The sequence below is a fragment of the Apteryx mantelli genome, chromosome 5 (genome assembly GCF_036417845.1).
Source record: "Apteryx mantelli isolate bAptMan1 chromosome 5, bAptMan1.hap1, whole genome shotgun sequence".
Lineage (NCBI taxonomy): Eukaryota > Metazoa > Chordata > Aves > Apterygiformes > Apterygidae > Apteryx > Apteryx mantelli.
Window position 1 is genome coordinate 17556577 of NC_089982.1, and position 27446 is coordinate 17584022.

At 41.1% G+C, this 27446-nt stretch overlaps 1 protein-coding gene across 1 annotated transcript in view; it reads right to left on the reverse strand.

The window, feature by feature from the left end:
* The window catches only part of PPP3CA (protein phosphatase 3 catalytic subunit alpha), a 210853-nt gene extending 199141 nt beyond the window's left edge, over positions 1–11712 (reverse strand). Inside the window, exon 1 of the mRNA XM_067297560.1 lies at positions 11140–11712. Within this exon, the coding sequence (XP_067153661.1) occupies positions 11140–11197 (58 nt within the window). The 5' untranslated portion in view covers positions 11198–11712. The remainder of the gene's footprint in view (positions 1–11139) is intronic.
* Positions 11713–27446: the final 15734 nt, after the last annotated feature.

Genomic DNA, 27446 nt, shown 5'->3' on the forward strand with positions numbered 1-27446 from the left:
ACTAAGATCAGTTATAACAAAGTGGTTTAACACACACGGAATCATGTGTTGAAAAGGAAGGCCAAGCTATAAGTCAGAGGATGACTACTTGCTTCACAGTTTATTCAAGTTGATGAAAAGATTCCAACTCCTGCAGATTTCAGTGGGTTATGAAACAGGTCCTGCAAAGGGAAATGGTCCAAGTCACAAACAGCAATGCAATATTTTGATACCTAATTGCCACCATTGCTCGTGAAGAAATCCCTAATGTAAAATAGAGAACAAATACAATAATTTTGCTTTCTCATTTTAAAATGGCATGAAAGAAACAATAAATAAAAAATATTGAAGAAAACCAGATTGTTCCCAGCTGTTATCATAAAATACTACAGCTGTTCATCATTGTAGCTAACAACCAGTTGCACTTTTTCAGAGATTGTAACACAGCATGGCCATTGCAATCTACATCAAACTGAAACTTGGCAATCTTTGTGGAAAAAGACTAAAAATTTATTTAAATTGTTTGTTTGGGGGGTTTTTTTTGTTCTTTTGGTGGGTTGTTTTTTGTGTTGGGGTATAAAAAGAGATTTTTATTTCAATGGTTTGCATTCAAGTTCTCCATTATACGCAACTCCTTTAAAAAAAAAAAAGATGGTAGATGAGAGGTATCAAAATAATTAAAATTGTTCTTACAGTAATAAAAGCAGAAATTGGCCAAGAAACTCCAGATTTGTTGAAAAAAAAAGTGTGCTGAGTAAAACTATCTCAAGTCAAAAGTGGACAATAAAACAGCTTTTCCCCCAAGTCAGCAAGTGTATGCTTTCCCCATCTAGAAGCTTTTAATTGTTTTCTGAATGGTACTCTGCATGAGCCAAATCAAGTTTTTCATAAAGATTCAAATATACAAATGCAAAGAAAAGGTGAAGGTGGGAAAAACTCACATATACAGAAACAAAGAATTTTCAAATACGACTGTCTCTACTAGAGCTTTATTCCTTGACAGCTGGAGAAAAAGCAACAGAAAAGTAGTATGCCCACAGAAAGTCTCCACTACATCTGGAATATACTATTCCAAGCTATTTTGTTTGATTTCTAAAGAAAACACACTAGTATGTATTCCTCTTTAGTCGTGTTCCTCCCCTCCAAAATCACACACATAGAACTATAGACAGAACATAGAACTAAAGACCAGAAACAAGTCATGAGCTTCTGTACTGTTTTTCTTAGCTATTAAGAAAATCACTAATTTCTTTAAAAAATTAACACCCAGTTTACCAGTTTCTCCACCTCAGCACAGAAGTAACACTCCTAGAAGAAATCCAAACACTTTAGAAGGACCACAGTCATACACACCATGCACCCATCTTTACAGGAGCCAACCTGGGAATTGATAACAAGTAACAAATAGAGCCTTTTATCATTCTTTTGCTGTGGCTAAAGAACAAGAAAATCAAGAAGTAGACAAAAAGCTGTAACTAGAAAAGAAGGTTTTATAATAGAATTGCAGCCATATATACCAGAGGTCTAAGAAAACAGCCAGAGACAGCAAAATCAGATGGGGCCCTGAAGAAGAGAGAGGTACTCTGAAAGCTTTGAATGCTGAAGCTAAAAGCACTGAATAAACAAAATAAAACTCTCCCACAAGTTGACACATTATTGGTTTGCAACAAGAGGGAAAACATATCCCTACCCCAATTAAGAGAGAAATAATTGTTAAATGTGTTCTTATAACCATATGCAGCAATGTTAAATGTGTCAGAAGATGACCCTCCTTTCTGATTTTGGGCCATTTATCTGGACCACAAAGGATTTCTTTCCAAATGATGGGTACTTCAAAACATGAACAATTCAGAAACTTTACTATATCTGGCCACACAGTTACTTAACTGTCACTACCACCAAGTAAAACATAATTTTGCAGCCTACTTTCACCAGATCACTCAAAAAGCTTAAAATAAAGATTAAACCCTAGTCACACACTAAATAAGGCCAAAAAACATAGCTTGGAATTCTATTAATTAAGTCTATTGAACAAGGCCCAGAGTGAATGTTAAAGACTGTCTGCAACATCGTATCTGCATAACCCATTATTAACATGCTATTTTCATGATTCCAATCAGAAGTTCAAAGGGCACTTCCTTTTCTTGTGGCAACACTGTGCAGGCTTGATATTTTTTGTATAATTAGCAAGTATCAGAGCCAATATTACAGCAGAATTTGTTCCATCGCAGGTTAATTGTATGATTTTTTCCATGAGATTTAAACCAGCATAGTCAGCTAGCTTTACTTTAGGTTTTTAACTTACTTTTCTGGGCAAATCTGTTGCCTTTTTTGCTTCGCTCCATCAGTTTACATTGTACAATTCAAGGGGAGCATTTTAGCCAGCACAACTATGATGCAATAAAATGCCCGAGCTGTGCGCCTCCAAAAGATGGGATGCAGAAAAAGAATACAAGTAGAATACTAGCATTATTATACCTATACCTGTTTCCATTAATCAGTATTTTATCATATTACAGAACTTCTCCTTTTTAAATCCCCATAATGCATCAAACTAATTATTTTATTAATCCATATATGCCTATCTGAATCATGGAAAAATAGCTACTGCTATTGCTAAGATATATGCAATCGTATTTTTAGCATTCTTTGCCACAAAGCATTTGTGTAATCTCCACACAGACTAGGTTCCACACTTCTTATCCTTAGAAGTTGAAGGTGGAGGTTTTAAAAATTACTCATCTGTGGTGAACTTCAGTTTTTTTTCAAGCAAATATCATCAACTTCATCAAATCTAGTCTTCCCTTGCTAATTAACTTCTGTGTCTGGTTGTAAAGACACCAAAGCATGGGTGTTTATACTGCCTCTCTTAAGAAGTTTGTCTTCTCAAGTTAACCAAAAACCATCACCATCTATCTGGGTCTTCAGAGCTTTTTGCAAGCTAGATGAGTCAAAACTGACAGTCATGCTGCGAGTTTTCAGCGTTACTGCTAAGCAACCTGCAAGCAGCAACAGAACTGCACAATAAAGACATCCTTCTGTGACAAGTTGGGAAGAGCTTGAGCAGCACATTAGTGGCGGAGCTTTCACTGAAAAGAAAGCTACAGAGTCAGCAGCTGGCTGCAGAATAATAACACAAGTCTGAGGAAGAGTCATAACAAATATACTTCCTTTATTCTCGTATGCTTCCCTGGGCACCTAAAGAGGCCCGCTGTCAAAGGAAAGACACTGGGTTCAGTGAACCTCTAGTGTTCTTGGGTACATACATGCAGATCACAACTTCCAGCCAGCCCTTGGGCTGCTCAACATACTTAACAATAAGAAGGCACAAAACATTTGGGAAAATGCAGAAATGAAACATCAACAGCAAAAGATGGAACATATTGATACATAAGAGGAGAAAAATATATTAAAAAAATCACTAACAACAAAAGGAGGCTGCAATAGAAATCTAATATAACACAGCTTTATTTCTAAGTAGAAGGAGGTTTAGCTGTTAGATAATCCTCAAACTAAATGTTTTCAAATCTTCATGTAATACAGTATAGAAGGAAAGAGTGTCATCTATGCCTTTTGACTTAGGCACATGCAACACACACACACACCTCATCCACAAACACCCAGGAACTAACTTCTAAATAAAACACTGCCTTCATCTTTCATTTTTGGTGCCTTTCCACTCTGCTCCTTGCCCTCTTCAACGCCACATATAAATGGAACTACTTGGAACTTGTGTTGGCATCCTAATTACATCTTAAATAAGATAGTCATGTTCTCCTCATACAGCAGTGTTGCCATGCCAACGTTAACATGCCTAACCTTGCTTATAAAAATAGATATCAAAGTTTAAAATACATCTAAATGACTGTCAAGGAGCTACTACTCTGGAGGTGTTATTTCAATGGTATCAGTTTTCTGGTGGAGGAGTAAGTAGGGTAGGAATAAGTAGTTCAGATTTTTATCTTTAAAAGTTAAATTTACCATCACAGCATTTATAGGGGAAAAAAAAAAACACACACACACACACAAGAACCTAAATCAGGTATGATCTCCAGCCATAATACAACTGAATCAACAACCTGAGAGGCAGATTACTTAATGAGCCACACACTTACATGAACTAGGCTGCACATATGCCAAAGTATTTTTCAGGACTGGAAAAATACACTTCACTATTATTGACTGAGAAGCCATAAAATGATCTCTTAGGGGGGAAAGTCAAGGTAGAAGACTGATTATTGGAACAGGAAATGATTTAAGTGTTCAGCTGAAGAACTGAAATGATATACAATTACAATATGCACTTGACTCGTGAAACCACATACAAAAGAATATAAGAACACACCTTTTCATGAAGATTATTTGAAGTGGCTTTTACTTCAGAAACTTGTGGCTTCTTTTATGACACACTTGATAAAATAAAAAGCCTAAAACAGTATCTTTGTATCTTAAAATACTCCTAAAGAAGAATTTTCACTCACATTCTTTAAAGCTATGAAGAAGGAACCATCTCCCACAACATGCTGCTTGAACATTGCTGGAAAGCCTTGGAAGAATTAATATTCATACTCAAATGGAGTACCAAATCCAAACTACAGTTCTGCTTTGTACTTTAAGTAACAGCCACCCAGCAAAACAGAAGAAACTAAAAACAGATGATAAATTTGGAGTATATAAGCTACAGGTACTCATTTGTTAATTTTACCCAAAATTACTTTTGACAAAAATTCCCTTTAGAAATGCCAAAAGGGAAGGATTCCAGGAGTTAAGGAAGTCAAGGAACTGCAAAAATTATTAAAAATATCAAGGTACATAATAAAAGAAAAGTACATGTTGCATTTGATCTCCCTGTCATGACATGCACAGAAAAGTAAGCATAGCCATGCAACATCTATCATCTCTAAGCAGGACAAGGCAATGGAAGTAGATATCATTCAATCCAGGAATGGACAACAGATAGGAAACAACTGCTCTGTACAACATTCCCCTATGGAAAAATCACCTCTATTGGCTCATATTTTCCACTTAAGTTAAATGCTGATAACATCCAGCATGAACTCCTCTTTCAAGTTTCTCACCACCACCAATGGTATCAAAAGCACAAACTCTCTTGCTAGGCTGAGCCAAAAAGATCACATAACAGAAGACAGCTTTGGTCAATGTGGAATTCAAAATATACAAAAGGTTTTAAATACACAGATAAGGCAGTGTCTTCCCTCACCTTTTATCAGTCCTGAGACAGCACGTTCAGTAAGCCACTCCATAACACAGAGCATGAGAAAAGTCTCCCACCTACACAGTGCAATACTAATTACTAAGAAAGGTATCCTTCAATGCGCGCTCCCCCCTCCATGCCTAAACAGCACAAGATTTGTTTGATTCAAGGCCCTATTTACAAAATGATCTCCACGAGTAAGAGGTTCAGTGAGTTCACAAACCAAAATAAATCACTAGCTTTATTATACAAGCATAACTATCAAGTACTGTACGGTAGTTTTAAGTTTCTCATTATTTCATTCACAACCCTTTACAACAAATGCTGTACAGGAGTCACACATATACAAATTCATACAGTGCAAGAAACATACAAAGACTACTTATGATACCTAAGCAGCTTCCAACTGATAGAATCCATTGGTTTTACGGGTATTAACTTGGTTTTGACCATGAGATACAAGAATAAAGCAGTTACATACAAGAAAACAGCAAGCCAACCTCATTTTCTGTTAAGTAACAACATAAGTACTACACCAGTACATTCCATTTTTTTTCTGTCCTGAGCTACAGCTTTACATGGCTTGCTTTGTGATGGTACCAGGGGATCTTTGATTTCTTCATTATAAAGCTGAGGTGGAGGAACATCCATCCCTCCAAATGAAGTCAAAAGTGGAGTAGGGCAGATAATTCCCGGCTGTACCAGTGCTACTTCCCTGACATAGCTGAAGGTGGCTTCTCTATTTGATAATGTCCCTTAAAACACATGCAAGCTTCCTTAGAGGAAGTGAGTAAATTCCCAAGTACTATAAGGATAAATTTAATTAATTAAAACAAAAATAGATAGTGTCAGCTTTCCTATGACAATAGGAGCAGCTGCTAAGCAGCTCCTTCCTTACTATTATGAGCATCAGATATTGAACTTTCAGGATCCTCAGAAGAGAGGCACGTAACTGTTTAATCTACTCTCATTACACAGCTATAGCTATCCAAGCAACCTTGGTCCTTATTTCCTAATTCTTAAAATTACACCAAAACATATGCCACATTCACCAACATTATTGACATTTAGGTCATCACACAATTACCTGAAAACCACAAAGAACAGCCAGCCTAGCGCAGGCAGGATACAGCTATGCTGAAAAAAATTAACGTTTGATTCACTGTAAGGCAGAGGCAGGCTTCTGCAACACACCTATGCTGGCTCACTGGATTCCAGTCTGAAGCAAAAGCCTCTCATGAGGACATATGTCTCCCTGGACTCTAGATGAAAACTCTGAACTTCATTGCTTATGCTCATTATTGACAACAATAGACACCAGTTTTACCTTTCATGAATCTGAAATTAATACTGATCACTAACATATCGATTGCAAACTGACATTCATATTATATTACAAACAACTGACAGACTATACATTGAAAGATCATTAACGATGACACGGCATGAAATTCAGAGATATGAATTATGTATTAGACTGGTGTCTAATTCTTTTGGTGTTGTCAGCTCTTGATTTAACTGTGTATACCTAAGCATGCAAGGCACAAAAGAAAAGGCAATTACCAACATCAAGAATCAAAAGCCATGACAGAAGCCAACCTGAAGAGCTGAGATATAGGGTTTCCCATTAGAACTCCACTTTCCTCTAAAAGAAAAACAGCAAAAAAAAAAAACCAACCCTCAAAAGTACATAACCATCTGACCAGCATAAAAAAAAAAATCAAAATAATCATTGTACCAAGCTGACAGTAAGATATCCAAGAAACATTGCCTTTACTTCTTTGTATGACTACTACAGTTCACTTCTGCAGTTTTTATATAGGATTACCGTGCTTTAGAACAGTATTTCTAGAAGGCAGTAATGCAACACTGAATATTTTGAGGAGGTCAAGTAATATGATAGAGAGCTTCCCCCTCCAGGTCAGTGGGGTTCAAATCTTGCTAATGTCAGTAGTGACCAAAAGGTGTTGACATCAGACAGCTGTTCTGTGACCTCTGAGGAATGAGCCTGTATTCTCAGTCTGTTTTTTCCTGGACAGGTATTCCTACCTTCACAAGAACAACCAAACCCACACTGTGGCTGTCAAGTCTCAGGAGTTAAAAGTAGTGTGAATAAGGAGTAACCTTCTCCATCTTGAAGGAGAACAAGACCTCATAAGCAGAGTAAAATGAAGGTGCCTGTCCAGGCTAAGGCTGCATCATACCACTGACAACAGAGCAAGGAATTTCATTCTGTAAATCTGTCAAGTCAGCATTTTCTGTAACATTAGGTTGACCCGAGCCTTGATCCTGCAACTCTTCAAACATACAGGTTATCTTATTTTCAGTCAACAGAACTATTCAAATCATTGTCCCTCTACAGGATCAACAACATCCACAGACTAAAGGTGAATCATCTAATTTGCATCATAACGTGTACACTACCTTAAGGATAGAACAAAAGCAAATCAGAAAGGCACTGCTCAAGCTGAAACTGCATCCTTTGGATTCACATACAGAATCTTCTTTCCCTGTAACTCCAAAAAATACAGTATTGTCAACTTTACAAGGAGTTAATTAGCTTCTGAAGAAGCTAACATTACACATGGACTTGAATTTCTTCTTTATGCTGCTCATTGCACAACAATTTCAGAGCTGTTTGTATTTCAATTTCACTCAATAAGCTACTGAATGTAAATGTGCAAGAGTTGTATAACAGAGGTGGGAGAAGGCCAAGACCTTATGAGCATTAGGGGCTTGAAGCATTTTCCCCTTCTTCTCTGAAAAGGATGTTTTACTTTTGATTCAAATCAGTTCAAGCACAGTTCAGAAGATTCAATAAGCAGCAGAAAAAGTTCTCATCTGTAGAAATATCCCACTTTGTGGTATATTTGATTCTTTCAAACACACACACACACACACAAAAAAAAAAAAAAAAAAACCACCACACAAAAACCCACCTAACAGGCTGCTTAGAGTCACAAGCAATCTTCATGAAACTGCTAGGACTGTAACCTCCCCAAACCCATTCCACTAATAGTTACATAACAGTGCTTAGCCAAGATGTTCAGAGCCAGCACACAGTTGTTGTCAGAAGGAGACATCTCCTGTCATGCACCAGCAAATTCACAGGATTTAGGGAGGTTTTGTTTGGTTTAGACTGATACATATGACTAGCTCTGCAGAAAAAGAAAAAAAAAGCAAAAAAGCTCTGAAACAGTAAAATAATTACTATTTAAATCCAGAGCCTACATCCATATGCTAAAAGTATTATTTCCTCTCCAAATATGGTTCCATATGATATTTTAACTTAAAAAATAAAAAGTTATTTTCACAGGTTATAACTCACCAGATTCAGAACCCTTGGTTTTCCTCTCTGAAATATCAAGGCTCACCAGCTATTTCCATGGGTGCTTACAGAGTGTTGATTTTTTTTAATTATTATTATGTATTATTTTTAACATTGAAAGCCTATTTCAGTTGCTCATCTCAAGAGGATATGAATAATGTCCTACAGAGAAGAAACAACAGTTTTGGCTACTGAATAAACTCAGAACACAACCTTTTATCTCTGTTATTATTACCAATTGTTTTCTTGTTGGGTTTCTTAACAGTAAAAAAGCATATACAGGAAGGCAATGTAAAAGTGCCTACAATACAGTAAAGAATAGTCCTATTAAAAATCAGTTTACTGTGTATTACTCCCTACAGCTGCTATTTTAAAGACATTAATAGGACTTCAATATTTAAGAAAAGAATGAACTGGTTAAACAAATTTTCATGTCTTCTGTGAAGTACTCATATAAAGAGCCAACAGTTACCAGGTGAGCTGAATAAACAGACACCTAAGCAGCATGTATGTCATGATTTGTTCTTTCCTTCAACAATTTAACTCAGTCTAAGAAAGCTGATTTCTGTTTTAATTGCATTATAAAAAATCTAATTAGACATACTGTTAAAATTTCTTAGAAATGGTGTTTTGAGATTATATATATTAGCACACAAGCAAATATTGATAAAACACATTAAGATGCATTGAAACCACTAAAGGTTTTGTTACTAGAGATAATAGGTCAACTTCTGCAGCAGTTCTTACTCAGGCAGAATATCTACCTAAGTCAAAGGAATTTTTGTCACAGCAAAGATCAGGCTGTTTGGTCATGCTTTAGGACAAGGTCAGACCAAAAAAAATCACCCAACTCACTATCACAAGAAAATCTTTTCAATATGATGGCCATTTTTACATCTACAGAAAAGAAGCATCATCTAAGCACAGCTGTTCAGGCTTCTGAAGCCTACTCTTAGGGAGATATAACAGGCTGACTACTTAAATGAGCAATAAATATTCCAGATATTGCAAGTCACACAGGCAAATCCCTAAGTCATTAAAAAAAAAAAGAAAGAAAGAAAGAAAGAAAGAAAGAAACTTAAAAAACCTTAGTTGGCCTGTAACTGCATTTCTTACAACATCTGAAGATCTGCAATTTCATTCAGAAAGAAAAAAATAAAGAAGGGGGAAGGCATACAAAGGCAAATGTAAATATAAACACACAAATATAAATAATAGGCTTTTCTGAATAATATTTACATAGAGTGTTTAGTTTTGGCATATGCTCATGTAGACACAAAAACATACATATTCCAAGGCCCTTTTTATTTCCAGTTTCCTGGAAGGACACATACTGAATCTGGGATTTGTGTCTTCCACCATAAAAGTCTGTATTTGTATGCTGGTTACAAACTAACTCGATGAAATACCTTGTATCTAGAGTGTATCAAGCTATATGGAGAGTGCAGAAGAAAAAAAGCCCACTAAATATACATACCTCCTATGTACTGAGAAACGCTCACGTACAATTTAAATCATGCATTACCCAAATAAATAAGACCTCCGTCCTAACCGCAGGGCACAACGTGTTGTTAATCTAAACTAAAATCTGTTTATATGACGGAAGCTCACAGCACACACGTACCTTTCAGACAGAGCCAAATCAGAGAGACGATCCGGGTTCGTGCCCAGCCCCCCCGCCCCGGCCCCGCACATCTGCACACACACACACACACACACACACACGGCAGGCACACAGCCCGCCTGCCGGATAGCTCCACATCCAGCCAGGCCAAACCGCAAGCACAGGGCGGCGAGGGCGGCGGAAGCGGCGCTCGCCGCCTCGCCCAGCGCCGGTCGCGCAGGACGCCGCGCGGCGCCAGGCACACGCGCGCCCGGCTCCTGCCCACGGCCCCGGCCCCCCGCGCCGCATCGGGGCACCGCGGGCGGCGGGGGCAGCGCGGCGCGGCGCGGCGCAGCGCAGGGGAGCCCCGGCTGGCGGCGCGGGGAGGTTTCCAGGCATCCTGGCGCATGGGGGGAGCCGAGAGGCAGTGACAAGCGGCGGCGCAGCCTGCGTGCGGGCGGGGGGGGGCGGGGGGCGCGGGGGATGGCTCGGGGGATCGCAGTCCGGAGGAGGAGGAGGAGGAGGAAGGGGGGATGCCCGGAGGAGCAGCCAGGCTGGGGGAGGGGGCCGAGCCCTGCCCCCCTCTCCCTCAGGCACTCGGGCGAGCGAGGAAGCTGGGGCTCCCCCTCTCTCTCAAGCGAGCCCTGTGCAGCGCCTTCGAGGCGGAGAGGGGGAGGCGGCGCGGGAAGGGGGGGGGGGAATGCTGCAATGTAGCACCGGGCAGGGAGGGAAGGCGGCGAGGAAAGGCGCAAACCGTCCACCGGGGCCTCGCCGCAAGCCCCCGCGCCGCGCCGAGCCGAGCCGCCCGCCGCGGCGCGAGCCGCCGCCAACGGCCCCGCGCCAACGACCGCCAACGGCCCCGCGCCAACGACCGCCAACGGCCCCGCGCCAACGACCGCCGGGAATCCCACAGCCCAGCAGTACCTGCCGGCGCGGGGGCGGGCGGAGGGGCCGCGGGCACCGCGCGGGACGCGGCGACGAGGGGGACGGGGGCCGGCGCGGCGCGACACCCACCTTTCACCACCCTGTCCGTCGTCGATAACTTGGGATCAATGGCCTTATGCTCCGACATGTCCGGCGGCCGGGGAGGCGGCAGGGCTCTCCCTCGCGCAGGGCAGGCACGGGACTGAGGCGGCGGCCGCTGCTGCAGTCCTGGGCTCCGGCTCCTCCGCTGTGGCCAAAGTTACCGCGTCCCGCTGCCGCTTGCTCTGCGCCGCTCTGCCGCGCTCTGCTTTCCTCCTTCTTCTTCCTCCACCCCCGTCCTCCTCCTCCTTCTCTTCCTCCTCCAGTTAATTATTTCTTGCTTTCAATCACGCCTCTCGGTTGTTTCAGATTGCTCGCTTTTTCCCCCCCGCAATGAAAAAAAAATAACAACAACGGCGACAAACAACTGTCAAAAAGCGGCAGCAAAAAAAAAAAAAAAAACAAAATTAAAACGAAAAGCAGTAACAACCAGGTTGCAAACGCAGCAGCCCTGCGCTTCCTTCCTGCACGGCGCGGCGCAGCGCAGCGCTGGCTGCTCCGGCTCCTCCTGCTGCCGCCGGCCGCCGCCGCGCTAGTCCTAGCTCCGTCCCCCCCTCCCCCCGCAGGGTCTCTCCCCTCACTCCACCGGCACCAGCACCGGCCCCACCGCGCTGCACACGCTCCGCGGCGCAGCCCCCCGCCCCGCCGCGCCGCGCCGTGCCGTGCCGTGCCGCGCCGCCCAGCTCAGCCCAGCCCCGCCCCCCGGCTCCCCGCCCCCCCGCGACGCCATTGGCTGGCGCCGATCTGCCAATCACTGTCAGGTAGCGGCCTCCCGCCCGCCCCAGCACCGCCCAGGTGCGCCGCCGCCGCCGCGCGCGCGCACCCCCCCCCCACTCATACCCCTGCACTCGCTGTCTCTTTCGGGAGGGGAGCGCAAGTTACATGTGTGACAGCGGCCCCCATCACCTCAGACAGCGCAGATATTGTTTAGGGCTTGTTTATACATGCAGGTGTTCAGGAGGAGCTATTCCTGACTAATTTCATGACTAATTTCCAGAATAAGGCCGAGCTGTTCTGGTTGAGTTTAACACTCTGTGAGTCTAATTAAAGAGGAATAGGGCACACCTATTCTAGAAGAGGGATGTTTACAGAGTTGTTGTTGAATAACTTTTGTGTAGACAAGCCAAGAATCAAGACACCTACCCCGGCTTTCCATTTCCCTCCAGGGTGATGGACAAGTTGCTTGTTGTGCAGATATTATTGTTTTAAAAACCCATGGAGAAAATAATAAGGCAGTTATGACACATACTCTCTGCTTTGATTTGCCTGACGTTTTTAAGGGACTTTTTGTTGGTTGTCCTTGTGGTATTTTCCCTGAACATGAGAAGACATTATAGGATACTGCCATTCAGTACAACAGCATGAGTTTTCAGCTCATCCAGACAACTGTGGTGCGACCATCCTCTTGTCCACCGAGCATAAACCAGCCGGGTAGCAAAGTTGAACTCCTAACCGAGATCCCTACATATGACGGTAACACAAAAATATAAAACAAAGCTGGTGCTCAAACAGGGTGCTTTACATACGCCCAAACAAATTCTGGAGCCCATGACAAGCATGTGTAAGACTCCCTATATGTTAGGAATCTTTAACTGAAGCCGCAAGTGCACAGAAGAGTCAGGACAGAAATATCCTTCATCCTTCTTGCTGGGAAGCACTGTTTAGCGGCACTTGGTGCTCGGACAGGGAAGGAGAAGCAGCACGTTAGGAATGCGGTGTGGCCAGTCAATTTAGGTATTGCAAACACCTTGTGGGCCACAGCTTCCTGAGACGTGGAGGACCAGTTTGGATCCGTTCTTCTGTGACTGCAGGCTGTTTGCATGAGTCATTTGGATTCTTGATAGGCTGCAATAATAGAGACTCTGGGTCTCTCGAGCTTATGCTTGCTCCCCCATTAGTCACAGGACAGGACTTTAGCTCTGACTTCTTAGCAAGAAAGAATGATTATTGTTGCTGCTATATAAGGACATTCAGTGTCGTAACTCCAGCATGTTTGTAGTCATTTTGAAAGTTATCCATTAGGACAATTTTTTAAACCATCTTCCTTTGCTTCTAAATTTTTAATCATAAAACACTAACCAGGTTATGTAGTTCTTTCATTTTATGGAGGGTCTTGATTATGCATTTAGTCTTGCTTTCCAAGGAAGAATCCCCATTTCAGGTAATTTTTTCTTTAGAAGTTTTCAAACTATCTTTTCTTAAGACAAAGGTGAGTACAAATACCAAATATCATCCCACTTTTGCAAGATATGATATTGATATGGCCAAGATTCAGATCACAGGTATAAGACCTCATGACTGCTCTGTCATGGTGTGGTGCAATCTTAACCTCGTGATTTGTTTCAGGAGCATTTGCAAATTCCTTATGCTTGCTGTGAGAAGGGGAAAGGAAGAAGAGAAGTATCATAGAACTCCTCCTCTGTTTCTTGTAATGATGACAGAGTAGAAAAATTCTTTATTTCAGATCTATGTTAGTAGTAAAGGTTGTGTAATAACTATTCCTTATTACTTAAATCTGTCCTTTTCACCCATCTGCACAGGTGGCACAACAGCTTTTTCTCACAAAGACCTCTTTTTCCCATAAAGCAATTTCTTTTGCAGGGGATCTGAATCCTGATAGATTCTTTTTCTCATTTAACAGTAGGAGGAGAACATGAAGATCACGTCTTTGAATGGAAAGAACACAGTCTATGGATTTCTGGAAAATGCTAACACGTTTGGCTTCTTGAATCACAAATCCTTAGTAGCATCGTTAGTCATTTCATCTCCTGGTAGAACATGTGCCCAGCATGATAAATTGGAAGCTCTGATCTTCTGAAGAGCAGTCGCTTCTGAGCACAGATTTTGGAGACAGGGTCTATGAGAGCTGGGGGCTTAAGAGGGAGGTGAGAGAAGTGTTTCAAGTCTGAAGTCAGTCAGTCCCCACCTCTTTGCTTCAGATGAGAGATTGTTTTCCATTTTAGCTAAAATATGACAATTCTTTTAAGCACACAGCAACTCCAGAAAGCAACAGAGTCCAGCTGAAATGGAAGGAGGAATAAATGCCCATACAATGAGAAGACAGTCATTTTAAGTCAGAATTTCATAAAGACATGCAGACTAACAGATTCCAAGCTTTACCATAGGTCCCATGAAAAAATAGTGATCAAGCTGTCTGGACTTTATTTCAGCAGCAAGATGAAGATTATTGTCTAGAAATGTAACCATATGTTTGCACACTGACTCAACCAATTAAATACTGTTTAGAAGTATTGATTATAAGAAATAGCATTTTAAATTTTAATCGTTATTACTAGAGGAAAAACTGCTAAAACTACAGGGAGTCTGTCCTGCATGCTTTTAGCCCCGGAAGGTTCTGGCTTCACATAAAATGAATGTAAGCTTGACAGTATCTTGGAAGTAAAGGCGAGTTTGAGAGTGCTCTTGAGTATTATGATGGCTGCATGGAAAATATGTGCAACGAGGTTAGTCTGGATATTAGTGCTGTCTTAGCTGATTATTTCCCCAATTTTTCTTTAAAGACAGACTTGTAATTGTTTCAGTTTACTTCCTTTCAAAACAAAAGTTAATGGGGCTTCTTAACATCTGTGTATCTAAGTCTACTGCATAGGCCATAATGTCTGTAATATAGTTGCCTATAAGATTAAAATTGCCATGTACTATCCTATGTCCATAGTGCTTCTTCAAGAGATGCTCAGTAATAGAATAGATACTCTTTTACAGCCCAAGACTGAAATTCACAGTGCTGACCACAAGCATCTGAAACTTCCAAAAGATCTAAATTCATCTACATCAGACAAAAATGAAGGCAAACAGAATTGAGAACAGCTTGTTGAATCATCAAGAGTGCTGTATACTAATATTGGAAAGCCAAATAATTTATCAGTTCTGCACATGCCATTTGGTTCCATCGTATCCAGAGCCTAAGAGTGGAAATTGGCTCCAGTGTAGAGAGCCTATGCAAAGGACCATACACCAATTTAAATTGCCCTTGAAAGGGTCAAGGGGCATCATCTGAGGATTTTCCTGACAAAGTTTCCCACACTTATTCTACCTCAGTACACAAGAGGGAGCTAGATAAAGAGCCTGTAGCAAATAACAATTCCTTGCATTATTTGAACACTTTCTGCCAACACTTGCAATGGGATAGAAAGTTCAAATGGGAAAACATAGCCACATAATCCATCACCAAATGTGTTCTCTCGCTTCCCCATGTGAGGTCTTCATGCATCTGCTGCAGGCACTTAACTTGTTGCACAGTCAGCCTCTCTAGAGTTTTGCATGTTTTCCCCTTGTACGCATCTGTTTGGCATTTGGCTCAGCTATTTATATAGGTTCTGGATTTGATCCTGAAGCTTTTAGCAGAATTTATATACACTGTTAATGATCCTGTGCCCGGTTTAGAAAACAAAGAAAAATAGATAATTCTGCAGAGAGTCATGGGGAGGATGATATCAAAATGGATTGTGTTAGAATAAAATGAAAGCAATGGCATCAGGAATGCCAGAGAGGAAATGCAGCTTAACTCCAAATTCCCAGATCTTGAATCAATATGGAAAACAGTAACAAATGGCGCCATGCGCAATAATACAGAGCTTGACTGACATTTAAAAAGAGTCAACAGATAGCACTTGAAAAGTACACAAATGAAAGAAAAAAATCTTGCACCTTAGAAAAAGTTATACCCCCTGCAAAAAGACTGGCCTGCTTACAAGAAGTTTCAGTACAAAAGAAGTATGACTGTGGTCACCTTAGGCTGCACATAAATATTCACATTCAGATTAAGACGCTGGTACAAAACTGATCCATGACTCATGTCTGTAATCCCAAGGAGCATGCAGACTCATGAGCAATCAGGCAAGGGGCTTCCACATCTGCCCCCTTTCCAATACTGCTGAGAAATCAGGTCGTGCAGGTTTCCTACACTGCAGTTTCAGATCTCATAAGAGACAAGTACTTTCACCAAACTAGCTACCCTACTAGGCCTAAATGTGAAGGGCAGAATTAGAATTAAGTTTGGAGCCAAGCACTGAAGCCAACAGAAGAAGTCAAGACACCAGAGCTGCAAAGAGTCATATTGAACTGAAAAGCATAGTCAGAAAGCCATAGAGCCCAAAGTTGGAAATCAAAGAGCCCCTTTTATAAGGTGAGTCAGGGCTGGAACTAGGTGAGGTACAGGAACCTAACACAAAGGAGACAGGATCCAGAGATCAAGACTAAGCAAACAAGAACGAAAAGCAAGAGAGAGAAGCAAAACTAGAGCCAAATGGCAAAGCAGATTGCCAAGAGCAACTGGTGGTGTTGCCTGACACATCTGCTGTTAGAGGAGATTAGCCAAGCCTTAGCTCCTGCACAGCTGGGCCGCGACCCCATTTGCCAAGGAGCCCTATTGCATCCAGCTGCAGGGCCAGCAGCCCAGGCAAAGGCCAACAGTGTGGACAAATTTGTATCAGTTTAAAAGTGGACCTGCAGGAGTAGCTTGTCCCTATAAATTTACTAGTGCAAGCCACAGGTTTAATTCAGCCTATGTATCCAGTAGAGCACTGCACTGGTTTGCCTAAATGTGTTTAAAATGATAGCTTTAATCAAACACTGCAAGTCCGTGCAGTCGAAAGGCCTTAGTGCAGAAGGAATAGATGTATTTAAGGCAGGCAGGCAGCAGTGCCAAGGGTTCTCAGCAGTGGAAAGACATCCCCTCATCTCCCCCTACTGGTCTGCACATCCGCAAGCCTCTCGGCCACGGTGACGAGGAGCGTCTGCCTGCTCTGCTTTGCCTATGCCTGCACATTGCGAAACGGCACGGAAGGACCCCTGGGAGCAGCTTCCAGCATCGACCCGTTCTCAAGATGCTGCCAGTGGTTTAAAACCACAGTCCTGCTATCAAGAATTAGTCACTTGCTCCCAGAGGGCTCATCCTGCAGGTTTTGGTTCTTAATTAGACATTGTTCTTAACGGGAGACTACAGAATACAGGATTTCACAAGGGGCTTTACAATATTATCCCAGTGAATATTAAAATCTTTCAGCAAATGTAAATCAAGAAAGCAATGGAAGAAAAACTTTCCTCTTTTAAGATGTTCTCTCAGTAGCAATCACTATGACAGATAGAGGCCTGTTCAGAGAGAAAGGAACAATATTTGAGGAAAACAAGAACAGCAAAATAACAAAATACATGTTGATTTTGTACTATAAGTATTTACTGTATGGCTAAATTAACTCTGATGTAGTATTAAAAACTACTAGTGATAGGAGCAGCTGAAGAGATTCTGAAGTAAAATGGGATGCTCACTATGTTTAATACCCAGAATGCTTGTCTGCCTCCTTTTTTAGGAGCAGTGCTGTTGTCAGAGACACAAAAACAAAGAGAAACGTGCAATTGTTTTTGCAAGAGCGCAGCCTTATTTGTTTTCATAAAGATGCCATGAATTATTATGTATTTTTGCTGCCTTTAGAGCCAGAAAGGAGTACAGATTAAATCCCTGCTACTTTAATGGTAACATGCGTGGAACACAGCCTGGAAGAAATGATTTATTCAAGTGCCATCAGTGCCAACCAAGGGCTCAGTGGTAATAAACAGACCATAACTGGCATTAAGGGTGAGATGATTAATCAAAATAAGTTAATACCCAAGGAACAAACACTGAAAAGTTTAATTTAATTGCCAAAAACTCTGACTATAAAGTGTTCTGTGATGTATTATTTAAAGTAGCAGAGTGAATATGAAACAGAACAATGGACCAGAACGTGTTTTCTGTACTGATCTCCTGTGCTATGTCTTTTCGCAGGAACTTTGTAATGCTGAAAAGGACAGAACAACCTGATCTCTGAATGTGTGTCTGTAAAATGCTCAAATATTTACAAAGCAAAACATTGAAACCTGGAGGTTACCATACAGTTTAAGGAGCTCTAATGAATATAATTGCTATATTGAATTGAACATAACCAACTTACTCAGGCTGGTTTAGTGGTAGCATTATACAATAAAAAAACTTCAATTAATTTTCAGTCAGATTGGCCATAATTTATACATTGAGGATCCATATTCTCACTTACTCCAAGGATTTAAATTGCTGTAGGATACAAAAGTGCTGTATAATGGTCATAAGTTACACTTAAGCTCACTTAAAATCCATTTTATATTCCTGGGGTGATGAAGAGCAGCCCTAATGTAAGGAAGAACCAGGTTTCTAAATGACTGGAAACATTCTCAACCAACATTGCAAATTCAAGGCTGCAGTCTCAACAAACAGTTGCAAAGGGACTCCCTCACTGTAGCAGGCCCCCTCCAGCCGCAGAAGGCTTCCCTGCAGGGCAGCTTGCAGGATCAGGTATTAATATCCTTAAAAAAGCAACAGAAAAACAACCACCAAACTTCCTCCTTCCCTCCATGCACCTATATCATTTTAAAACATCAACTTCAAGCATGCCAGAGAACATCCTTTCAATCAAATTTTAATCAAATTGCTTTTCAGCTCCTCAAGTTTTATATAAGAATCACATGAGCTGCTCTCATTTTCCTCCCCCTCCCTCACTCCTCAAAAGAAAGTTTCAGCGCTCTGTGCTTACTCAAAGAATGGCATTCAGCACAGCAACACACACATAAATCTTTTCCAAATTGCTAAAAAATGTTACCCAGAGGCTGGTATAGCTCTGTACGATTACAATCAAGTGCACAGGACTGCAGAACGCAGCTGAAAAACACTTGGATAACATATTTTCCTTTTAAAATATCCTTATTGGTAGAGGGCACATCCATTCTATAAATAGATGTGCCCTACAGGTTGGTGCAGTTTCATCATTTTGACTTTAATGGTTTGTGAAAATAATTTAAACCGTAAGTAAGGAGCAGACATTAACATTATTCAAAACCGTGGAGATGTTGCTTACTGAGTGTAAGCAAAATATCTTTCAGTTATTCTCACTATCTTAACATTGCCCATAAACCTAGCACTTGTATTAGTCGCTTTATATGACACTGCCTTCTGCCTAAGAAGGAAATATTTCTCTGACTCTCCTGGAGTTCACAGCTATCCCAAGAGTAATGACTTCTTACTGGTTGACTTCCAAAGGATGTTGTCAGCCTCTCAGTAGTTCATCTCGGGTGAAAATCACCCTTGTGCTGAGGCCAGGCCAAGATCATATACCAAATAAGTCTCATTTAGGTCTTCAGATAAGGCTTAAGTGATATTTAAGTACTAGAGAGCTAGTCTTCTGCTCGGCAGTGAATTCATCCTTATTATAAAATATCTGCAAAGATCCATTTGCCCTGAGTTAAAAATTAGCAAGGGCTTATTCTGACCTCAAAGTGGGATAGGTGAGATTTCCAAAATTCAGAGGAGCTCAGGAGACACACACTCAGCCAGATTCTCAAGAATTTTCCACTTAAATATTTCAGCTGGCAGAGAGCTGATCACAACCATTCTAGAAAAGGGTCTGGAGAAACGACATTGTTGCAGTAAGTCAGCCCTTGGAGACCTGCAAGTCAGGAGCAGCCCTGATGCTGTGGCCGGTGCCGAATGTGAGAGCCACGTAGAGCGGTAGCACCACGTGCTTGCATCTTGGCTTCTGCAGGCAACAAGCAGGATGCCAGAGGATGTAGCTGTGTTATCTTGTTCATGTGTCCACCCATTTTCGGCTCAGTTAGCCAGGCTTGCATCACAGAGAAAAGGGCAAGAGATGAGAGAGAAGAAAGTGAATGCTGCTATACAGCTACACAAACGCGGCCTGCCAATACCCTGAGACCCTTCCACGTGGCAGATGACCTGAGCAATGGATCACGATCTCGGTCAGTTCACTAAAATATTTTCCTTTTGCCCCATCCTGTCCAGACTTAGCTTGATGCCTTTTATTCTCGCTCCAGTTTATTTTAGGCAGTGGTCTTGTTCGAACTGGAAGGAAACAAGACAAATGGATGTTTCCAGCACCATATAATTAGAGTGCAAAGCATGGCCACAGATAAAATATAGATGCATGTAAAATATGGGAACCAGACTTACTGCCTTACTAATGCAATTATTCACACGCATGGCAACACAAATATGCTGTGGAAGGGAATCTGTGTCAGTAATAATGTTTGCTCAGATATTCACTTGCATATTCATGAGCTCAGTTGGAGAACATGCAGTGGGGAATGATTCTTCCTACTCTAGTCCATGTCCTTCCATTTTTGTGCCCTCAAAATTTTCCTCCTTTATCTTCCTTTCTTCCTTTCTCTCCTTTTATTCAGGATTTTTAATTCTCCTCTCCCTCATTTCTGAAGTACCCGGAACAATATTTCAAAAAAGTTTTATAACAGCATGTTTCCTTTTAATAACGTAGACTGTACCTTGCAGCACCATATACATTCCCTTTCTTCTGGAAGAATCTTTTTTGTAGTACCTGCCTTTGCCTTTCCTGTCCCGTTCCCATTCCCATTCCCATTCCTGTTGCCTTTGCCTTCCTCTTCCTCTTTCTCCTTCTCTTTCTCCTTCTTTCTCTCTTTCTCTTTCTCCTTCTCTTTCTCCTTCTTTCTCTCTTTCTCTTTCTCTTTCTCTTTCCCTTCATTTCCTTAGCTCTGTTATAGCCCATGGCAGGTGGCGATAGAGAAGGATGGAGAAGGCCCTGATGTGACATTTCCCAGAGATTCTTTCCCAGGAAGGTGCCATTTCCATCATTCCCAGAACATATGCTCACAGTGCCCACAGGCACTTTCCAAAGTATTCTGGAGGTTCTTAATCTTAAACTCTGTTATTGGAAGGGATCTCTAATTTCTCCCCATCAGAATGTGCACTTTGGATGTTTTCAGCTTTGTCTGGCCACTGCCTTTGAAGTATCAAATATATTCACAGGTAAAATCTGACTGTAGCTCACAACAGAGGTGAAGCTTAATAAGTCTATTTTTCCCAGATTAAAAAAAATGAAATTTATAATATTGTTCTAAATATGTAGTGACTGCCAACAGTAACACCCATAGCAGCCAGCTTCCATCTGCATTGAGATTTTCCAGACCAGCTGTACAATATCACTCCTGTAACTGCTAAGCCTTGGCAATAATCAAAAAATAGGTGGGGAGACACAGCAGTGACATGGGATAGTCAGGCAGGCCAGTAAAATAAATATGAGCACAAAACTGAGGAAGAAGAAGCTGCTGACCCACCAGGAACAGGCATCAGCCTTTTTATTCTGAAGTTCTACTTATTTTGTAGGTCACCAGAGGAAACATATTCATCTATGTGATATGAATATATTCATATTATATATATATAACTGATATATAGTATTCATGTTATATGAAGATCATATAGAGAAACTCATATTACACGAATTAATGCTAAGAAATCACATGGACTTTCTCCTAAGATTATCCTGAGTCCCCAAATGAGGGAGGAAGAGGAGAGAAGGTTTAAAATTTCCTGGAATTTAGTAATAAACACATGCTTTCTAGCCTTTCAGTTACTTTATCTTAGACTGAAATATTTATTTTAAATCAGGCCCTCTCCTATTCTCCCTGCCACTTCCTGGAAGGGCTTTTCCTTTTAGTGCTTTAAAAGGCTCTGCCTGGCATCTTTCATAATTGCTTGTGCAGAAGGGCAGGAACACGAACACTCTTCTGCCTGCCCTATTCACCAGCCGCAGAGAATGGTTTCCTTTCCCTGCTCGGGTTAGCTACATAAGTAATCAACAACAAGAGAGTTTCACATCTCGTATTCAGAGATGCAGTGCCTGGAAGCTGAAATCAGCAAAATTCAAACTGGAGACAAGACACACATTTTTAACAGTGTGGGTAATTAGCCAGTGGAACTGCTTGCCCTGGAAGATGCCATGGCACTTGGTGCTTTTAAATCAAGTCTGGATGTCTATAAAAAGATGCTCTCTACTTCAATTGCAAGACAGTGGACTCAGTACAGGCACCACTGGCCTTGTTATGCAGAAGGTTAGACTAGATAATCCTAGAGACTTTAGGGGCTAGGAAATCTACATAGAAATATGTTCAAGGGGAAAACACCATTTGCACAAATGCTGGTAATGTACATTATTTATGAATTCACTTTTTCTGAATATTTTAAGCAACCAAACTTAAAATGAGCTTTCTGTGGGTATTTGCACTAGTCAAACTGGAATATATGATGCAAACAACAGAACGTGTACAACTGGAACAGAGCTACAAGTGCAACCAAAGCAGAAGTCCCATAAAATGCAGACACTGTGTTTGCACATTTTATTCAGGTATACATATTTTAGCAGTTATCTTTAATAGCCTGAAAATTATGATGAACTGTACTCCCATAAAAACAAGGTACTGAAGGGCAACAGCAAGAGAACAAAAGGGTAGCAGCTCACCAGAGTCAAACCACTTAGCTCTTGCATTGACCAAGAACAAGCTGCTGAGGCTCCCGAGGCACTGTAGTCTGGATTTCTTCTGACACATTTGTATGTCTTCAGAATTTACTTTCTATGAGCCATAGTAAACCTGAGTGTAATTACAGTTCTGTCGGACAGAGCCCCCTCCAAAGCAAAATCTTTTAGGAGAGAGTGAAGGAGAAAAATGCCACTCAGCTCTCACCAACACTTGCCAGAAAGAAACTTCAGTCCCCCTGATGAAACTTTCCCTTGGAGCACAGGTCACTCAAAACAGGCAGCAAGAAAGTAATGAAGTACTTTCCACAGCTCATGCCATGTTGTTTTGCTTAAGAATTTGGCTTGTATCTAAAGAAAGAGCTGGAATCCAAGACAACTTCTCATTCCTGAGAATTATATATTTGAATGCTGGATGTCCTATATCTTACTGGCACCTCCAGTTAATTCGAAGAGTTCTCTATGGCATTTGATACCAGCAAATCTTTCAGTCCAACCTGCTCACTGCATGAATCTTTTTCCTAACTTCTCCACGGGTAGTACCTGTAGGCAAGCAAAATACGACATGCATGAAAACACAGGACTGCTTTTCATAGAAAGTGGGAGACAAAGTCTCTTACCTGACTGTTTCATGGCATTGACCCAATGGGACATCTTTCTAGTGATACTAGTCCAAGTTATTGCTCATAGACCATTGCTACTTTGCTTAATTTTTGTCAGTTGTCCATTTGACTGCCAGGTGAATTTGATCTAGCCACATGGAACATTTTAGCTGTAAGTGGTGGTTAAAACACACCTTTTTTGGAGCGTTATGAAAAAAAAAAGGGTGGGGAGGCTGGGAGAGAAAGACTGAGTCCATTCAGCCTGTGGTTTTACCTTATCCCTCAATTTAGTCCATTTATATCAGTGAAGCTCCACGAGCTTCCACAAGAGCTAAAAATGTCTCCTAGCATCTTTTTAATCCCTGGAATAGTCATTGAGCAATTCAGAGCCCCCTGAGCCAGCACCGAAGTGAGGTAACGTGGTGGTCCCAGAAAAAACAGGCCTTTTGGATGAGATGTCAGACTGAGGTCCCCTGGGAACCTCCAGAGTACATTTCCAGACAATAAGGAGACTAAGCTGAATCAGCTGGGGACATCACAGTCTTGCCTGCACAGACCTCCTGTTGCAACAAATGAGTTAGTTGTTTGTCATTTTGAATCACAAACCTTCCTTCAGTGTTCCTGAACTTCTGATTTCCAGAATTAAGAAGGAAAGCCTGGAGCTTAGTGCTTTTCAAAATGTAATATGTGCCAGGAGCCTATTTGTCCACCCCATGGTTATGTAAGAGTAGATCAACAAGTCTCCCTGCTTTTCCTTTCCCATGGCACAGCAGCCATAATTTAAAACCTGGTCTGCAATGTTTGCTGTGCGTCAATGGCTCTTCAGATGAAAGGTTTGAGATGCCATAGACCACAGAATCACAGCTAGCTAGCTAGCTATCAGTTCTGCAAGTTTTTCCTAGTGTATGGCTAGGTATTAGATAGCTATAACATAAAAGAGACCTCGAATAGTCTTTCCTGAAAGCTGAACTCCTTAGGCCTGAACACTGTGTAGTAGGATTTTGTCAAAATTTCTCTCTCCCCCAAAAACTCACCACAACTTTAGCAATTTTTTAGCTAAGTATGACCAAAATTAAGAGACATACATTCTCCGCTTTTACTGATTTCTTCTCTTTTTTCCTTTTTCCTTTTTCTTCTTTTTTCCTCTATTTACATGAGTTTTTAAATCTAGATGATCTAAGCAGTACCTCTTGCAGCTGTACAAGAAAAAGAAAGCCCTTTACTTTAGTTGGTTCAGGACCACAAGCTAATGCAGAGGTATCATTTCGATGTCCTTTTCTGGCAGCCGTGTAATTGTATCTTAAGCAGCACAATCAGATTCAGTGAAAAAGAGATGAACTACTGCAATGGCTTTCGAGATAAGATTTTTATTCTGATGCTCTTTCTGCCACTGTACCAAAATTCTTGTGGTGAAGTCGGTGAATCACAGTAATATGTAAGTGTTGACAGCTATTTATGTTAGGTCCTTTTGAATTTGTAAACAGAAAACGACAAAACTAAAGCAAATGCCAAGAGGTTATTTTACACTCTGCTGAACTACATGAAGTGAGATAAAGACATTTCAGAAAAGTTTTATATAGCTGGGGAAAAATATTGCACTATGGGACAAAAATTCCGATCGCATTGGAGACAAAAACCCTAACGTGGTTCCCACGTGAGAGTTCTTCCTTGTAACGCTGCGCTGTTTCACATTAGCTTCCTATCTATATAAAGCAGTTAATTAACAGACCAAGTGTGTACTGTGTGTGCATGTCTGCAATAAGTATGTGGTGCCAAGGCACTGTCTCTCTAAAGTTTTTATATGAGATACTTGCCCTGCTGCAGCAAGCGTTGTTTATGGACCTAGCACATTTCAACTCCAGCACTTGCGTATTTCACAAAAACAAACAAAAAAGGGTGTGAAAGTGCTGGCCTAGCCACAGGCAGGATGTAGCATACAGAGCATTTGAGCAGCCAGCCACATCCTCCTCCACTGCTTCTCTTTTAGGTTTTATGGGAGTCCCCAGGAATCCACATGCGAGCAACACTCATTCTTTATTCTGCGCTTTCCCTCAACATCCTGCTCTCATCCCCCTAGAAATCACCTAAGAGAGAAAAGTAAATGAGGACTGGAGTATGAGAACGTGAAGAGCTCACTTGCTAGAGCAATAGACAAACAGGTTTGGAGTTAAAATTCACAAGGCATCTCTGCTCTGTGTCCCTGTTCTAGTTCTAAAGCAGCTGATTGTGAGGTATTCAGGCTTTTGGGGTTTTTTTGCCTTGCCACATTTCTATTTTTGAGCACATTCTAAGGCAAAGGAAGAGAGCACTTTCAAGCAATCAAGTCCAGTTGCTATTTGTTAATGCAGTCACTTTTAGCGAGGCTCAGAACGACCCAAGCTATGCTCAGATTGATCTTGTGATATCACAAAGTGGTAAATACAGTCATAAACACATTAACATGAAAACTAACCAGTCTGGCAGCATGAATGTCTTCACTGCTTCGGTTCTCTAATTGCACACCTTGCCCTTCCATCTCAAGAGAGTTTATTTCCTGGATTCTTAAAGAGAAATACTAGGGAACTGGTAGAGAGGGGCAGTGGTCGTGGAAGTTCCACCAGGTGAGCACATGCATGGATTTTGTTGCACACTGTCATTACAAGTTATTTATGCACCATTCTCTTTCACTCAAGCTGGTTTAAATCAAGAGTAACTCAACTATTCAGCCAGTATAAAGGAGTTCTCACAAGTGAAATATCTGATGTTTTTCTCAGAGGAGATCACAATATTTGGTGTGACTATCAGCTGTCACTTCTGCCCTCCCCACAAGCAAGCGTGCTTCCTGCCTACCACAGGAAAAAAAGTTTGAAAATGCAAGCACTCTAGGTTAAAAAAATAATAAGAACCTCTACGTGTATTATTGCTTAAAGCATTATTACTTTCAAGCCAATTTCATGATTCTGAACACTTGGGATTGGCAACAGTGAGCAGGTTGGAACGAATGAGGTGTAAATGCTAAGGCCAACAAAAAATACACTGCACAAAAAGCATCATATATGATTCTGTTGTCCACGTTGGCTGACCTCTAAATGGTATCTGGAATGCTACTTAATGAACGTTGTTTCAGTAACCTTAGTTTTATTGCCAAAGTCAATACTTCTGTTCGTGGTAATATGGCACGTTATGATACATGTTATTTAGAGATGTACTGATCATAGAGAACCTGATGAAAGCTGGAAAGATTGAGGGAACAGATAATGTTTTCAGGAAAAAAATTGTAAGACGTGGAAAATTTTACTTATTTGGGCAGCTGAGCACAGCAGATGGCAAGATCTTAAGGGAAATAAACACAAAGTTTGGGAAAGCAAGAGTGTGTTCTAGCAGTTGCCAGTGATCTCATGCAGCAGGAAAATCAGTCAGAAATTAAATAGACACTCAGTAGCTCCAGTGTTTTGTCAACAATTTTGTAAAGAACAGGGACTTGGCAGCCAGAAAGTATAGGACAGAGGAGGCTGACTGGCTTCAAGGGCCAGTGTTTGCAAAAATAATTGTCAAGATCAGATGGTATTACAACTTTAGCAATCAGGAGTTTTTAATGGAGATTCACCAATTGTGTACCAAAGAGCATTCAGCCAGAAAACTGGACTAAATGTGCATCTGTTCCAGTACAGTCCTAGGCTAGTGACTGCCAACTGATCAAGGAAACCATGAAAAAGATTTGAACATATTACTTGCTACAGTAAATGATACGGTCTTAAGGAATGTTTATATCAATTAATAAGGTTCATCAGTATGTTCATTAATTAATATGGTTCATATGGTTCATAAATATATGAATAAGTTTATAAATCCAAGCACAGAGTATGCTAAATCTGTGTTATTCCATGGAAGGCCCATGACAATTTCCTTCAGCTGAGGATGGACTGAAACACTACACCACATCACACCTTGAACTCAATCCTTTCTCTATTCATTCCTACTCAGATTTCACATTTCACATCTATGGGATAAATAAGGAAGGCAAGATTGGGCCTATTATGTCAAACTGAATTAGCAAGTGAACTTCATTATAGGTTGAGAAATTATAGATGGCCAGAATTATCCATTATTCTGATTACGTTTCAGGTCTAAATCTCTACTCCAGTTCTCTTTGTACGTGGGATTCCTTGTTAGTCCTCATTTTAAACTACTGTGTAAAAGGTAAAAATAGGTTGGGGTTGTTCTGTGATGCTACCTAACTTCCACAACCTGAAAAAAGGATGGCTGTGGGTGCAAGGAGAAGTGGTTATGGAAATTATACATGCTTTCTATACATGGACACTAACGGTGTAATCACTGTGGAACTGAGATGGGTTCATCATTATTTAGAACCACAAAATTTTTA